Source organism: Garra rufa, chromosome 5 (assembly GCF_049309525.1).
Source record: "Garra rufa chromosome 5, GarRuf1.0, whole genome shotgun sequence".
Lineage (NCBI taxonomy): Eukaryota > Metazoa > Chordata > Actinopteri > Cypriniformes > Cyprinidae > Garra > Garra rufa.
This window is the reverse complement of record NC_133365.1, coordinates 40,660,173-40,677,337: the sequence shown is the minus strand read 5'-3', so window position 1 is coordinate 40,677,337 and position 17,165 is coordinate 40,660,173. Positions and strand designations below refer to the sequence as shown.

The window sequence follows — 17,165 nt, the reverse complement described above, 5'->3', positions numbered from 1 at the left end:
TTCTATTTCAGATAAATGCTGTTCTTTTGAGCGTTCTGTTCTTAAAAAAACTGAAAAAAATCTACTTAGCTGCTTTCAACATAATAATAAATATTTTTGAGCAGCAAATCAGAATATTAGAATGATTTCTGAAGGATCATGAGACTGGAGTAATGATGCTAAAAATGTAGCTTTAAATCACAGGAATAAATTACATTTTAATTAATTATTCAAATAAAAAACAGTAGCAAAAATATTTTAAAATATTACTGTTTTTGCTGTACTTTTGATTTAAAAAAATGCAGGCTTGGTGAGCAAAAGAGACTTCTTTCAAAAAAAAACATAAAAAATCGTACTTCAAAAACTTGTGACTGGTAGTGTATTAATTAGTGTATTAATAGTATTAATTCTAGTTTTCCTAGTACTACCTGAGCAGACAGTAGTGCATATTTTTTGTATTACAGTTTTTACTAATATTCTAACTGAACTATAAAATAGCCATTCTGACAAATCATTGCATATGACAAGAAGAAAGCTATTGTAACTAGTGAAATAAATGTAAATATTCCCGTTTTCTGAGTATTCTAATATTCTAATTCTTTCTAGTTATATATTAATTAAAATTCAGACTAGTGATTGCATATGACAATTAAAATCAACTGTAACTACTGAAATGAGAAATGTTACTAACAATCAGGATAGACTAGCTCAAAATAAGTACAGGTAAAGCTGAAATAGGCAATAATATATATTAGGGTTCTTATTAGTACATAAGTAGGTCAACTAGTACATATACTGTATTTTTTTCTAAATAAAACAAATACAACAGAGCATTGGAGTTTTTACAAGAAAATACTATTTCAATCTTTCTACTTCAAAATTTCACAATGTGTTAATGCAACATGTTGATTGCTAATTCTTGAAGTTTACTAGCATTTTGTTAAAAAAAAAAAAAAGTAAAAAAAACCCGATATCGTCGACTTGATTGCTGATCTGGACAGTGACATCCCTGAATCGATGAACTGACTTCAACTGAAAATTGAATGTTTTCTCTTTTCATTTTCCATTATTGACACAAGCTACTTTGACACAATCTGTATTGTAAAAAGCACTTGACTTGGCTTGACTTGTAATAAATAGTTAGTAACAGAGATAGGTAGCAGCAACACAAAATTCAAGTAAGAATCATGCAGTCTGTTCCCAGTAACACTGGAATAGTTACTTGTGCAAGTGACTAGAAGCAAAGAAACAGGCTCTATATGTACTGTGACAAAGTTACCAGATTGTAGTCACCAAGGATGCTAGTAAATCTAAACAAGATACTATTGGATTACTTGCAGTAATTAAATCCCAAGTAATAGTAGCATAAAAAACGATACAAGTAATTTTAAAGGAATAAATATTCGCAATAGGGGGGATTGTCGATACTCAGCTGGTTTCCACAGATACCGTCATTCCTCTTCTAGTCCCTAGATTACGCGCATCCGCAGCGCAGCACAGCGCGCCACGGCCTGGTTCTGTCCATGGTGCTAGTTATCATTCCGCGAGAAGGAGATTTATTCACTGAGGCTGGAAGCAGCCTCTCCGTTTCTCTCTCTCTGTCACTATCTGTGTGTGCACGTATGTGTGTGTTTAGGCACGCCATGTCGTCCTTTGTGTCATTATAAGCGTTTTGGCTCATCTATTTGCAAAACACGCGAGTGCGCGCACACATACACATCACGCATCCCCAGACCACACGCACACCCCCTCTTGCGCGACGCGTGTAGCGCTGTGCAGATCACACACACCATGGTGCGCCGAGCAGAGGCGCAAAATGGCACACAAGCGCGATCAATACCTCACTGCACGGCACAGGCATAGCCGCGCACAGCCCGCATACAGCCCAGGCACTCATCCCGCTCACCCATTCCTCTCCCAACAGCTATAGGTCATGCAGAGACACTGCGGGGGGACGTTTTTTTTACCTTTCATCCAGTCCAGCACCTGCTTTGGGGACCATTTGCTGATGGGTTCCATGACCAGCGCCATGGCTGGTGTGCGTTGATTTCCCGGTTGAATTGTGTATGGAACGCGCGGACCATCCGAACCCAGAGAAACAGAACAGAACCGCCGTTAGATCACACATGTGATTCCGTTATTGGCGGCAGGAGCCTAGCTGTTGGATACATCCTCGCGGAGGACTGCGACGGTGAGAGATCCACGCGCGCGACTCTACCCCGCCCCCCCTCCAGCGCTCTCTCTCTCTCTCTCTCTCTCTCTCTCTCTCTCTCCCAAGTGTGCACCTGCTTCTCCAGTCTACCGAGTGGAGATGCAGGGAAAAATGTGTCTCTCGCCCCCCTCCCCTACTTTCCGCGCTCGCAACGCTGCAGTATCACATGGGTCAGCGGTTCCGTGAGCGTGGGGACTGTTCTGTGACACTACCGATAAATGCTGAACAGCTCCACTGGGTCCGATACTGAGAGCGAGAAGCCTTGCAAACGACTGCTTGATATGCGTGCTTGTATGCGTCTCTATCTCTCTCTCTTTCTGGGTTGGACCGTTTTGGGTCTACTCGAGCTCGCGTCTGGAAAATTTCTGCGCGCCCGTTCGCTTACGTCACCACAGCCCAATATCACTCGAATAGCAAAAGTCGGAGTGTGCGCCTGCTGAACCAATAGCTGCACAGCAGAGTGAGGTAACCGCAACCGACCGAGCTAGGGAAACCGGGTCACCCGATAAAAAAGACAGGGAACACAAGTCTGTGCTGCTGATCAAATGATCGGAAAGGCACAGAAAGAGAAAGCAGAGTGGGGGGGACTCTGGATATGAGACAGTAACAAATAAGGACGTCAGAGATGAAGGGGAAACCCTTTAAAAATAGTTTGAAACGTATATGCCACGATCTAAGAAATGTATAATATTTGTGACCCTGGACCACAAAACAAGTCATAAGGGGCAATTTTTTGAAATTGCGATTTATACATAATCTGAAAGGTGAATAAACAATCTTCCTATTGATGTTTGGTTTGTTAGGACAATATTTGGCCGAGATACTACTTGAAATTCCAGATCTGAGGGTGCAAAAAAATCGAAATATTGAAAAAAATCGCCTTTAAAGTTGTCCAAATGAAGTTCTTAGCAATACATATTATTAATCAAAAATAGTTTTAATACATATACGGTTATATATATATATCTTCATGAAACATGATCTTTACTTAATATCCTAATGATTTTTGGCATAGAAGAAAAAACAATAATTTTGACCCATACAATATATTTTTGGCTATTGCTACAAATATACCCATGCTACTTATGACTGGTTTTGTGGTTCAGGGCCACATTTATGCTCATGTTGACTTTATATATAGCTAAAACGAAAAGCACTAAAATACTGACTAACTTCACTGGAATGCATCTACATTAAAGGAATAGTTCACCCAAAAATAAAAATTTTGTCATTAAATACTCACCCTGATTTTGTCCCGTAAGACCTTTGTTCATCTTCGGAACACTAATTAAGATATTTTTTTGATGAAATCCAAAAGCTTTCTGACCCTCCATAGGGTACTACCATGGTCAAGGCACAGAAAGGTAGTAAGGACATAGTTAAAATAGTCCATGTGACATGAGTGGTTCAACCATAGTTTTATGTAACTACAAGAATAGTTTTTGTGTGCAAAGAAAACAAAAATAACGTCAGACAGGTCAGAAAGCTCTCGGATTTCATCAAAAATATCTTAATTGGTGTTCTGAAGATGAACAAAGATCTAAGGGGGTTGAAACGACATGAGGGTGAGTAATTAATGACAGAATTGTCATTTTTGGTGAACTATTTCTTTAAATACATTAAACCTAACTTTTAAAATCTGCTTTTAAGCTATACAATAAATGAACTAAACTAAGTATTGTTTACAGAAAACATTTTTCAGGGTTATAAATAGAAAATAGACAGACGGATAGCTGATAGATTGATAAAATAATACAGTAAGACACACTAGTTTGCAATATCAAGTACAAAACAAGCTGTTTTGTACAGCTAAAAATAGCTTGACGCGAACGACACCGGAACCCAAACACATTAAATTTACAAATGTCTGCGTTTGCATGTTTCATTTATTTATAAAAACCTAGCAGAAATAGCCATCACATCATTGACCCACATGCATTTCCAGTCAAACTAAAATGTATTCAGATACCTTTAACATTTCTCACATTATCACAGTTTGTTCACTATAGTTTAGAAAGTGGTAATAAAATGAGAAGAACTCAAGAGTTAAACTGTCAGAAAAAAAATCATCTTGATAATGTCAGATAACTTTGATAAAAAAAAAAAATAAAAAAAAAACTTTGACCAAAAATTCCAATACTTTGTTGACCAGCTACCAAGCAATGCTTAATTTTGTCCAGTCTGTGGTGTAAAAAGTTTGCATTAGCAATTACAGAAAAAAACACTTAAGCAAAACAGGGTCAGGTCAAAGCGTATGAAGAATTTTTGGGTGTAATATGTCTACTTTATTTTGCTATCCTCACTTACATAAAAAAACTATAGTTTCCTGCACCCACTAATAAAAAAAATCCAAAATTCTATCTGGTGTCTGAATAATTTTTGGTTTGACTGTACATTCCTGTCCATACAACAGGACATCACAATATGGCAAGCAACTAAAATTTATATGTTATTCTGGCCTGGGCAGATTCCAGGACTAGTGGAGAGAGAGAAAGAGAGAGAGCGGTCCATCTGGTAATATGGTTTGCCACATGGTGCCAGGCTAAAGAGCCCGTTTAGATGCCCACAGTGCAGCTACAAGAGTGTGAAGTAGCCATGTTGGCACAGAACAGATTAACACACACACACACACACACACACACACATTTACAGATCACAGTTAACAGTTAATCCTGTTGATGATGCTGTGAGTTTGGCTGCTGTGCACCGGTGCCAGGATATCAGCATGCACACAAACACACACACACGCACTCTCATGCACGCACACAAACACACTTTATTACTCATGGCCCATTAGCTGTTATGTCGGTACCTCCCTGTATGTGACGTCAGAGTGACGTCAAATCAGTATGTCAGCACATTCAAGGCAGTAAATGCATTTAGGTTTAATTCCTTCTATCTATTACTGCTTTAAAATGCAATGGTTAACATAACATATTAAACATAATGTACATATTTTAGCTGCAAACATCGTTGTAATAGATACAAATTGAGTTTTCACAGCGCTGGGTGAAGGACAATGTCATGGACAGTATGACATAACCTTTCGTGGTGAAACCGGCCGCCGTTCGGGAATCTCCCGGTAGAGGGCGCGAATATAATATCAGCATTCTGTCGTTTCACAATATGAACAGCAGGTGGCAGTATTTAATAACAATTATTGAATAGTTTCACATTATAGAATACCACAAACATCTAATGAAAATATTAATTGATATAACTGAATTATGGCAACGAAGGACATAAGTTAATAAAGTTTCGATTTCATTCCAAACACTTCTTTAGGAAAGTGAAAGTAGCAGTCAGCAGTAGGACTAAGGGAGATAAACAACATTTGATTGGCTGTTTAAGAGGAAGTGGTAACATTTATAAACGTCTTTATACAGTATACTCATGACTGTGTGACTCTAGTTCCTCTTCTTCCAAAGAATCCTGTGCTATTATTGTTGAAGGAGGCTACAATGGAAGAGCAGAGGTGAGGAGAGGATGGTGGAGGAGTAAAGAGACAAAATATGAGGAGAAATCTTAGTTTAGATATGTTTGTGGGTTTCTGAGTTGTTTTGTCAGCACAGTTTGTCATTCTGTGAGGCTTGGAAAGGATTTAGAGAATTATTAATAATTAAGCTCTGTCAACAAAATTTGTGGCATAATGTTGATTACAACATAAAACTATATAAGAATTGCCCCCCAGTTGTTGTTTTTAAAGCAATAAATTGCAGTTTCTGCAATGCTTACATGGACAACTTAATATTTATAATGGAAGCAAATTGTGCCAGCAATCTGGAGGGACAAAAAATAGAAATGCGATGCTCTTTATTTTTTAAAGCACTTCTGTAAATTCTTTAGTAAACACGTGTATTTTTTCATCTGTAACACTGCTAAAATGTTCATTTTTGAGGCGAGGCAATTTTCATAGGTGGCTGTATAAATGTATGGTTATATTAACATAATTCCTGTCCATTATTGTTCAAAAGGTTAGGGCCAGTAAGATTTTTTTCTAATATTTATTTATAATATTCATGATATTTTTTATTAAGCAAGGATGCATTAAACTGATCAAAAAGTGACAGTAAAGACATTTACAATGTGCAAACGATTTCTATTTAAAGTAAATCCTGTTCTTTTGAACTTTATTTCCATTAAAGTAATGCCCTGTATTACAGTTTCCACAAAAAGCATCACAACTGTTTTTAGAATTTATAATAATAAGTAATATATGTAAAATATCGTGTGATGCTGAAGACTACTGAAAAGACTACTGTACATTCTGCTTTGCCATCACAGGAATAAAGTTTTTTATTCTATTTATTTTTTTTAATTGAAATTTATACATCACCTAAAAGCTGAATAAATTCCATTGATGTATGGTTTGTTAGGATTGGACAATATTTGGTCGAGATACAACTATTTGAAAATCACAAATCTGAGGGTGCAAAAAATCATAATATTGAGAAAATCGCCTTTAAAGTTGTCCAAATTAAGTTCTTAGCAATGCACATTTTACAAAATAACTTCATGGAACATGATCTTTACTTACTTTCCTAATGATTTTTGGCATAAAAGAAACATCAATAATTTTGACCCATACAATGTAGTTTTGGCTATTGCTACAAATAATGTAAAAAATGCTCTACTTATGACTGGTTTTGTGTTCCAGGGTCTCATATTGTTTTTTTTATAATTTTATAATAAAATAGAAAACAGTTATTTAAAATTATAAATATATTTACCAATATTACTGTTTTTTATCAAATAAAAGCCTTCATGGTGAGAATAAGAGACTTCTTTTAAAACATTAAAAATCTTTTTGAACCCAAAGTTTTAAACCTAAGTTTAACTTTAAATAGACAAAGTCACTAGTCAGTTATCACATGTCTCATGCCAACACATGATTTAAATCATATGGCTATACTTTTGAAACAAAATTGCCTTGCCTTGGGTACTTTATTAGAATTATTTACTGAAATTATTATTCTTGCTATTTTGCTTTACAAAAGTATTTAAAAAAAATTCAAGTAATCAACATGCTACAAACACTGTCAGATTGCATACAAAACATTCTAACACAGATATCTTTAAAAAAAATTTGTGTTGGTCAAAAGAAAGGAGCCCTACAGAAAAAAAATCATGTGTGTTTATGAGGTTGGTTACTCAGCTTCTGAGATACGAAGCACAGGTGAGCTGAAATGGGAGGTTGCTGGAGCTGAACAAGTGCTTAAATATTGCACCACATTATTGGAGGAAGAATTCAGCTCTTCTTCCTGACTGGCTGCCTGTTCTTTGGCTACAGTCAGGCTGGTAGGCACCAGTGCCGGCATGACGTCAGCGCCCAGCAATGAGGATCCGCAGCACGCCATGTTTTGCATGTGCTGACAAAACACCTCCAGCATTTGGACTTCCAGGTATCCGTTCAACATGGAGTTGGTGAGCCTTCTCTCCCAGCCAGAACCCTGAACGCTCTTCATGACAAGATACTGCTCATCCTGTTGGGTTGCAGCCTCTGCCTGTTGCCCTGGTTCCAGAGAGGGTTCCAGAGAGGTCAGATCCTGAGATTGTAGCAGTGGCCCGTCGTCCAGTAGGTTGAGCAGGTCTGGGTTATAAGGACTGCAGTGTTCCAGCCGATCACCTGCAAGCCGGAGGTCCGGATAGTCCTTGCAGAAGCTGGGACAGCACCAGGTGCAATACAGCGTCATGCCCAAGTGATCCTCCCCGCTGCAGCTGAGAATGGGCATGGCGTTGCTGGGTGCAGAGGCTCGGCACTGCCTTGGCTTTTCCAGGCCTTCAGACCTGCCAGCTGACAGGAAGAGAAAATGTGTCAGGAATCACTATAACCGGCCTCATTTTAACAAAATAGCCACAAAAACAGTGAGTGAAACTTGAGGGAATGCCCAGAGTCCAAAGCAAAGTCCCACTTTGCAGCTCAATTCTCTGAATGACTGTTTGAATGTCTCCATACAAATGCCACTTTTGTGCAATTCACTTGGGTACTCACCTAAATGAAGAAGTACTTGGAAAAGTTTGACCAAATGTTTTTAGATTTAGTTTGGAATTCTGATATACTGAAGAACTTCACGCCTCTTGTACATTGTCATAGCTGTAAGCTGAATTGGACTATTATCAAAAATGCTAAAATGTACTAAGAATAGTACACAGTGTTGGAAAGGTTATTTTGGAAATGTAATACATTACAGATTACAAGTTACCCTATTTAAAATGTAATAAGTAGTGTAACTATTTCAATTACATTTGATTACTTTTCTAATGAATGTTTTTTAACTGTTAATCAGTTAATCAACTCTCAGAGAGGTTGTAGCCTAAAGCTCTCAGCGGCAATGTGAAAGCATCAGAATAGCATTGCTTCACTAAAAGGCCTTTAAGTGGCAGGAGGCATCATGCATATCAAAAACAGGCAAATGAACAATTTAAAATTATTCAGCATATCCTAGCTTTTTACTGAAAATATTAATTTGTAACCCCTTTTGTAATCATTAACATTTCAGTAACTGTAACAGATTACAGTTACATTTATTTTGTAATTACAGTTTATGTCAAAAGTTTACACCTTGCAGAATCTGCAAAATGTTCATTATTGTACCAAAATAAGAACGATCATACAAAATGTTTGTTCTTTTTTATTTAGTACCGACCTGAATAAGGTATTTCACATAAGAGACATTAACATATAGTCCACAAAAAAGAATATTAGTTGAATTTATAAAAAATGACTCAAAAGTTTGATTCTTAATACTGCGTTGTTACCTTAATGATCCACAGCTGTTTTTTGTTTAGTGATAGTTGTCCTTTGTTTGTCCTGAACAGTTAAACTGCCCACAAATTCTTTGGTTTTTTAGCATTTTTGTGGATTTTAACCTTTTTCAACAATGACTGTAAGATTTTGAGATCCATGTTTTCACACTGAGGACAACTGAGGGACTCATATGCAACTATTACAGAAGGTTCAAACACTCACTGATGCTTTAGAAGAAAAAAAAATGCATTAAGAGCCAGGGGTGTAAACTTTTGAACAGAATGAAGATGTGTACATTTTTCTTATTTTGTCTAAACAGCATATTTAATATAGTACTGTCCTTCAGAGGCTACAGAAGATAGCCTACTTACATGTCTCCCAGAAGACAAAATAATCTAAATGTACCCTGATCTTCAAATTCTTAATGCATTGTTTCCTTCTAGAGCAGGGTTCCCCAAATCTTACCCTGGAGGGCCAATGCGCTGCAGAGTTTAGCTCCAACCCTGATCAAACTCACCTACCTGTGATTCTCAAATGTGACCCTGGACCACAAAACCAGTCTTAAGTCGCTGGGGTATATTTGTAGCAATAGCCAAAAATACATTGTATGGGTCAAAATAATAGATTTTTATTTTATGCCAAAAATCATTAGGAAATTAAGTAAAGATCATGTTCCATGAAGATTTTTGTAAAATTCCTACTGTAAACATACCAAAATGTAATTTTTGATTAGTAATATGCATTGTTAAGAACTTAATTTGGACAACTTTAAAGGTGATTTTCTCAGTATTTTGATTTTTTTGCACCCTCAGATTCCAGATTTTCAAATAGTTGTATCTCGGCCAAATATTGTCCTATCCTAACAAACCATATATCAATAGAAAGCTTATTTATTGAGCTTTCATATGATGTATACATCTCAGTTTTGTAAAATTTAACCTTATGACTGGTTTTGTGGTCCAGGGTCACAAATGATCCTGAAGACCTTGATTAGCAATCTCAGGTGTGTTTGATTAGGGTTAGAGCTAAACTCTGCAGGAAAATGGATCTTGTGGGCCAGATTTGAGGATCCCTGGATTCCCTGTTCTAGAGTATCAGTGAGCATTTTAACCTTCTGTAATAGTTGCATATGAGTCCCTCAAATACCCAATACACCAAAATTCAAATACACAAAATGCTGAAAAAGCAAAGAAATTTGTGGGACCTGAAGGAGCTGTGGATCATTCAGGTAACAACACAGTTTTAATTTTTATAAATTTAACTATTATTTTGTCTTGTGGACTATATGTAAACGTCTTTTATGTGAAATATCTTATTCAGGTCAGTACTGAATGAAAAATAACATGCATCTTGTATGATCCCTCTTATTTTGGTAAAAAAAATCTGCAAGATTCTGCAAGGTGTATGTACACTTTTGACCTTATCTGTAAATTATGTAACACTGTTACATATATTTTGGAGCCTGTTTATGTGCACTGTATTGGTATATAGTTGACATATTGTTACAGTTGTGTTCTGCAGAAAAATGATAATCATACAGGTGAACTATACATTTAACTTTTTACCAACTTTCACATTATAACCGTTCCGTATACTCTACTCAGTTTAACATCTACATTTATGTGGCTTTTCAGTCTGTGGGCTTAAATTCTCAACAGAATCGCACTTCCTTCCTAAAATTTATTTTTACATATACTGACTGTTCCCAGGACCTGGGCCACATTTATAGTCTATAATTAATATTGCTCCATTGTTCAAATAAAATAGCTAGTTTGCTTTACCCGACATAAAAACAAACATCTCCCGATGCCATCAGTCAGATCGTGAGTTTGTTATTTTTAACACAACCTCATCCTAATAACCTAGAATTTAGTGGTCTCTCACCTCTCACAGTTCGTGGTGTCAGAGGTGATCTGGCAGTGGCGTTCGTCATGCAGAGGTCGGGACGGGTCGTGGTGGTGGGTGAGTGTGTGCGAGCATGTCCTTCATAATCTGTGGTGTCTTCTGTGCAGTTCAGAACATGAAGAAAAGCTTCTCCGAGCATGATAACCACCTACAAAGACAAACACAGCTCAAGCTTTAATACATTTGAATACTTACTCACGAAGAAACTTGAATCAAATACAAAAATCAAAGCACAGTCAAACAGAAAAACCAAACATAAAATGAAATCAGACTGAAATTAGGAATTTACCAGAACTGACTGACAGAGTAATGGAAACTTCACACACACACATACACTGCAATACTGACTACACTTCCTTCCTTTATAAATGAATCTACAAACACAATTACAAAACTTGAAGGTATAGTTCATCCAAGAATGAAACTTCTGTCCTCATTTACTCACTTTCCAGTTGTTCCAAACCTGTATGCATTTTTTTTCTTCTGCTGAACACAAAAGGAGATATTCTGAAGATGCTGGTGATTAAACAGTTGGTGGTAGCCATTGATTTCCATAGTATGGAAAAAAAATACTATGGAAGTCAATGGCTACCATCAACTGCTTGGCTTTCAACATTCTTCAAAAAAAAAATTATTTTATGTTCAACAGAGAAAAGATCATAGATCTATAGATCATACAGGTTTAAAGGTAATGACAGAATTTTCATCTTTGGTTAAAATTTTCCTTTAAGACTTTCAGAATTTAGAAGATATCTGACAATATCAGATTAATCAAATATACCAAATAAACAGTTCAAATCCTTTAGACAACTAGTTAACAAAACACGCTGGTGTAATTCTATAGTCATAAAAGTTTATTTACATATATAATAAAAGAAGCTTACCGAATGTTTTAGAGTGGGATTCCTGTTTGTAGGCCTATGGCTGCAAAAACAGAAATTTCAAGAGTAACAGTTAGATCCTGCAATGTCCAATGTATAGTGTCACTTTTGGATAGCTCTTTTATCTGCCTATCATCTGTCTATTTATCTGTCTATTTATCTATCTATCTATCTATCTATCTATCTATCTATCTATATATCTATCTATCTATCTATCTATCTATCGCTGAGATGTTTTCTCTGATGTTGTGCCTCTGGTCTGGGTAGCAACAGAGGAAGTAAGCAGTTTTATATCACACACACACACACACACACACACACACACACACACACACACACCCAAACACTTACACAGATTAGGCCTCTGCTTAAAGCAGAAGTGAGAAAAGTCTTGTGGCTTCTGTTCTTGTTACAGATTGCATGTACACTAACTGCAATTTATGTTTCGTTTTATTTGCACTTCAGCATGTTTTCATAGAAAGAGCTCATAACTAAGGCAAGCACATCTGCTCACCTGCTTCAAAAAAAAATACAGTCAGCAATTAGTGAACTTCACTGAAGCAGATATACTGTGGCAATACAGGAGGACATACAGATATAGTTATGAAGGAGGGACTGATTTATTACTGGGCTTAAACCTGAGCTATTCCCCATCACATCAGTACTGTATGGAAGAGCTTTATTTGGTGCATAGGCACTTGCATCAAACTATAGGTTTTTAACATGTTGGGAGGGAAATTTTTACAGGAAGGTGCGCCGTTGGATTTACACCTCAGGATTTCGCGCGTAAAAGCACAGCGGAGGTAAGAATCTGCCTCTTCTGTGACGGACCCGGACGCCCGCTGATTGGACGAGCGGAGCATCAGTCACAGCATGGCCCCGCCCCCGCCCTCCCATTCAACCACTGGCTCTAATGTAGCCCTGTGTTTACTACAGAATTAGTGCATAGCGGACGACAGTCTCCTGAACTGTGAACTCCGAATCACAAAAGATAACCTGTTAGTTTTGCATAAAAGAAGAAAAATATCCCAAACTCAACATGCCCAAGAGAAAGGTATGTAGAAAAGCCGAGCGCGGCGTACGGCTACACTTTTGCCCTTACTAATCAGTCGTGAAATTAGGAAGCCCTCGAGACAATGTTTTTTAATAAAAATCCAGGCGACTTCTGTAGAATCAGTGGGCAGGTAAAAAATCGTTGTTAATTTTGCGATTTTTTCCTGCCGGATCGCGGTGTTTTTGTCGACGGTGGTGCGTTAGGCAGAAGGGTTTTAGTGGAGCAGCGCTGTGCTGAAGCTCGGCTTGATCTCATGCCCGTGGAACCGCAGCCATGCTGCCCTCTCTCTCTCTCCATCTCCAGCACAGCGCGACGCGAAAACCGACGATTATAAGCGCAATCGTGGCTCAGTCGCCGTTGAACGGCGATTAAAAAATAGCTAGATAACTCTAATTTTCTGAATAGTGCCAATTTTGCGAAAAGACGGTCGCGTTTTTAAACAATTTTGATGCATTTTCTTTGTTCGCTGTGGAAGAGGAGTGTCATGACGCCTGCTTGCCGCCAGGTGGCAGCGCTGAGGCGAAATCATCGCGCCCCTCCTCCTTATTCAAATGTGTGGAGCCCGTGTCGTGAAATGCCTCCGTGAAAAATAATAAATAAAATAATCGGCGCACCATTTTGCGCTGCCGTCCGATGACAAAAAAAAGAATTATTTCACAGTTCCTCTTATAAAGGTCATTTAGGCTTCACTAAACGAGAAAACACATGTTTTTGGCAACCCAGCATGTTGATCACATTTACAAACGTGCAGAACAGCACATCCCAATGTTTCTACAAGTTGCTGTTTTGTTTTTCCCGCCCTTTATGTTAATAAAATTATAGATCATTTTCTAACTTTGTTTTGCTGATTTGCAGGGAACTGATGGAGAAGTCAAGGAGGAGGTGAGAAAGGAACATTATAAAAATATCCAAAGCAATTTTGGGTTGCATATTCAAGTAATCAGGCAGTGCATATGTGACCCTGGACCACAAAACCAGTCATAATTTTTTGAAATTGAGATTTATACATCATCTGAAAGCTGAATAAATAAGCTTTCTATTAATTTATGGTTTGTTAGAATAATATTTGGCTGAGATGCTATTTGAAAATCGAATGAAATACAAATGAGGTTCTTAGCAATGCATATTACTAAGCAAAAATTAAGTTTCAATATATTTACAGTAGGAAATTTGCAAAATATCTTCATGGAACATGATCTTTACTTAATATCCTAATGATTTGCATAAAAGAAAAATCTATAATTTTGACCCATACAAAGAATTGTTGGCTATTGCTACAAATATACCCGTGCTACTTATGACTGGTTTTGTGGTCCAGGATCACACACTTCCCTATTGATGGGTAAGTGTGTTCAAACATTTATATATATATATATATATATATATACACACACATACATATACATTTTTTTTTATTCAGCATGATCTTTTATCCATATTACAAACAAGACACACCACAACACTTTGTCATAAGAGCCAATAATATTTGCGGTACACTGTGCCAAGTTTAAAGTATAAACTCACTAAGTACACAAACTAGAAGCAAAATGAAGAGAAGAAACTAGATTTATTTTCTTTTTTTAATGAATAGGATTTACAATATATAACTTCTCCCTCCTACCTGTTTTTGAATAATTAAATTTTTTATGTTTTCTTTCTTATGTAGCCTCAGAGAAGGTCTGCTAGATTATCGGCGGTAAGTTATTTTCTTTTCTTATTTGCTTTGGTTTTTGAAATGTCTTTGACCTCAAAAGACTTGAAGAACTTTAAATATAGTCTCGGAAATAGTTTTTAGCACTTTTTGTATTAACTGACAATTGAAATCATACAAAACGTTCAACCTACCACTGATCTTAGAGCAACAAAATCAGAAAACATAATTTTTTTTTTCATTTAAGATGATGTGTAGAATTCAGAATAGGCCAGAAAAACATAGACTATTATGTGCATTGTTTTAACTATTCATTTAAACATGTTTATTGTTTAGATATCATTTTTATATCAAAAAGTAAGTTTGTGAATGAATCATGTTTTCGTTTCCCTTCAGAAGCCAACACCTCCAAAACCTGAACCTAAACCGAAAAAAACTCCCAAGGTATTTACACTATTCGTACTGATGCTCATGTGTCACTTGTCTCCACGATTTGGTGTTTAATCTATGTATTGCTCTATATTCATTCTTTTGCTCTGTCGTTTCATCTCTCTGACAGAAAGACAAGGAAGTGAATGATAAAAAGGAAGAGAAGAAAGCAAAGGCAAAGGCTGATGAATCCAAGGAGGAGAATAATTCAGAAAATGGGGAGACTAAGACCAATGAGGTATATACAACAGTCTACCTCAATACACAATAAACAAGCATTGAGCATATTTCTGTCAGCCTTTTAATATTAAAACTTCGTAACATAGTTGAATTAATTCCCTAGATCTCTCAAAACAAAGATATCGATAGAAGGAGAATTTTCTGAACTTTACCTCCTCTATCTGTAAAGAAAGATTCTGATTGGTGCAGAGACAGTTGTGCTTGATTCTCATTGGCTTGTTGTTTTTATGAAACAGGTTGAGAAAACTCCAGACGAGGAGGGAGAGGCCGAGAAGGATGACCCGAAGACAGAGTAGCACCACGCCTGTCCATCCATCCGTTCGTCCGTCCGTCCGTCCATTCTTTCCCTTTCCCCCCTTTCCTAACTTTTATCTTCCTCTCTCTTTCCCAGTTTTCTCTCTCCTTCTCCAGCTCTCTCAACAACCTCCTCTCTGCCCATCACCACCAGAGGAATATTTTTATCAGCGAATTTGTAAATACTGGTTCAGGTTTTTAGCACAAAAAACAAAGCTGACTAAACGAGTCTTGTGTTCGGCCGCGGCTGTATCAGGTGTCTACAACACGAGAGGTGTGAAAAAGGCGGCATCTTTCTTTTGTTTTGTTGATTTTTCTGTTTTTAATTTCTTCTTTTTTTCTTTTGTTTTTTAAAAGCGGATGGTCTGTAGCTTGGTTTTGGAGTGGGAGGTGGGAGGAGGCTCTCAGTCTGTATGTCCGTTAGTGCTCGTGATGTTGCTCTGGAGTCTGTGATGTTTCTGTATGGGGTTTGTTTTATTTTTCTTTTAAACGTAATTGATTGTCTTTAAGAAAGAGGAATGAGTTCAACAAATGTAGAAGAAAAGAGAGAAAACAACTAAAGACAAACTGCTTACATTCCAGGTTCAGCATTAGATGGTGACTCCTGGCTTTTTAAGAATCATACCACCTTTGCAATTTGTTGAAACAGATAACCGGGCTTTGTTAGGAGGCCAGAAAACCCCTTCTGTTGTTATAGAGGACTTTTTTGAAATTACGGGATTCAAAGAAAAAGAATTTAAAGCGTTTTTTGGAATTTTTTTAACACTGAAAATTCATCTGTGAAAAAGTACTTTAGTGTCCCCTATAATGCTCTCGGTCTCACTCAATAAAAATCCATCATTGGAGTTTTCCTCAAAATGTCTGCTGTGGTCTTTTACATCATAAACTTGGTTTCTATGCATATGCTCTTCTATAATCAGTTATTATCTGTTAATAACGATTGGTGCAATATTATAACTCAGCAGATTTCACTGCATTTGAATCATAACAAATTATCCTAATCACCTCAGTACACAACAGCTGAGACTAACACACCCTAAATGCAAATATAAGTTATGGCTTAGCTGATATTCATAAGACAAAATGTGTTTTTACTTTGGAAGTCATTGCATACACTATAAAAAAAATGCCATTCTTCTGATAAGAAGAATTTTGCTACTCCAGTTATCCAATACCAGATGTTCAGAGAGTTAAGATGCAAACTAGATTTAAAAATAATGATTTAGTATTTCCATCAATGACAATTATGAAAACTAAAGAGGCCTGCAAATTTGCTGGGATGATAAGGGGCCTTTGTTCATTTGCATATTTTCTCCTCCCCAATTTTATGGGTTTGTCTTTCATTACTATTTATTTACACTTATGATTGCTGTTATAAATGTATATTTGGTTTATCATGTTCATGTTCTGAGATAAACCGGATAGAAAGTGCAAAACGGCTTCAAACAAAAAAAACAGTCATCAGGTAACACTTTGTAGCTTCAGAAAAAGCTTTACTGAATTTTTGAGTGTTCGAAAAAGAAGGGAGAGTGTCCCTCTATCATTCAAACTGCACACAGATGCATTTAGATAGCTTTGAAAGCTATGATTCCGACCAATGCTGTGTCTGTAGTTGATGAATGAATGGAAGCATCCATGACCTCTTAAAGTTTGAATCATCTGAGAGGCAACAGACTGACAGCCTATAAATATTCTGTTGAGCCCTGCGGTTCATAACCGTGCAAAAAACATCATATCAGGACATGGAAACTGTGTTTACATTTTAATAACTT

The 17,165-nt window shown here is 36.8% G+C and overlaps 3 protein-coding genes across 4 annotated transcripts in view; 1 reads left to right on the top strand and 2 right to left on the bottom strand.

Moving 5' to 3' along the window:
* The window catches only part of LOC141335333 (connector enhancer of kinase suppressor of ras 2), a 61,432-nt gene extending 58,940 nt beyond the window's left edge, over positions 1 to 2,492 (bottom strand). Inside the window, exon 1 of the mRNA XM_073840756.1 lies at positions 1,947 to 2,492. Coding sequence (XP_073696857.1) covers positions 1,947 to 2,010 — 64 coding nt within the window. The 5' untranslated portion in view covers positions 2,011 to 2,492. The remainder of the gene's footprint in view (positions 1 to 1,946) is intronic.
* A 3,495-nt stretch (positions 2,493 to 5,987) lies between these two features.
* Positions 5,988 to 11,960, bottom strand: LOC141335632 (uncharacterized). The gene is made up of 3 exons (XM_073841152.1): positions 11,729 to 11,960; positions 10,824 to 10,992; positions 5,988 to 7,985 (listed from the first exon to the last, which is right to left on the bottom strand). Exons 2-3 carry the CDS (start codon positions 10,981 to 10,983, stop codon positions 7,339 to 7,341), a joined length of 807 nt encoding a protein of 268 aa, XP_073697253.1. The 5' UTR covers positions 10,984 to 10,992; positions 11,729 to 11,960; the 3' UTR covers positions 5,988 to 7,338.
* Positions 11,961 to 12,614: 654 nt separating this feature from the next.
* Positions 12,615 to 16,251, top strand: hmgn7 (high mobility group nucleosomal binding domain 7). Of its 2 annotated transcripts, none has more exons than XM_073840612.1 (6): positions 12,615 to 12,779; positions 13,635 to 13,661; positions 14,446 to 14,475; positions 14,830 to 14,874; positions 14,990 to 15,097; positions 15,336 to 16,251. In XM_073840612.1, the coding sequence occupies exons 1-6, from the start codon at positions 12,765 to 12,767 to the stop codon at positions 15,393 to 15,395; spliced, it is 285 nt and encodes a 94-aa protein (XP_073696713.1). In that variant the 5' UTR covers positions 12,615 to 12,764; the 3' UTR covers positions 15,396 to 16,251. The 2 variants fall into 2 exon arrangements, with proteins under 2 accessions (XP_073696713.1, XP_073696712.1); XM_073840611.1 differs by having other exon boundaries at positions 12,620 to 12,779; positions 14,827 to 14,874.
* The last annotated feature ends 914 nt before the right edge of the window (positions 16,252 to 17,165 follow it).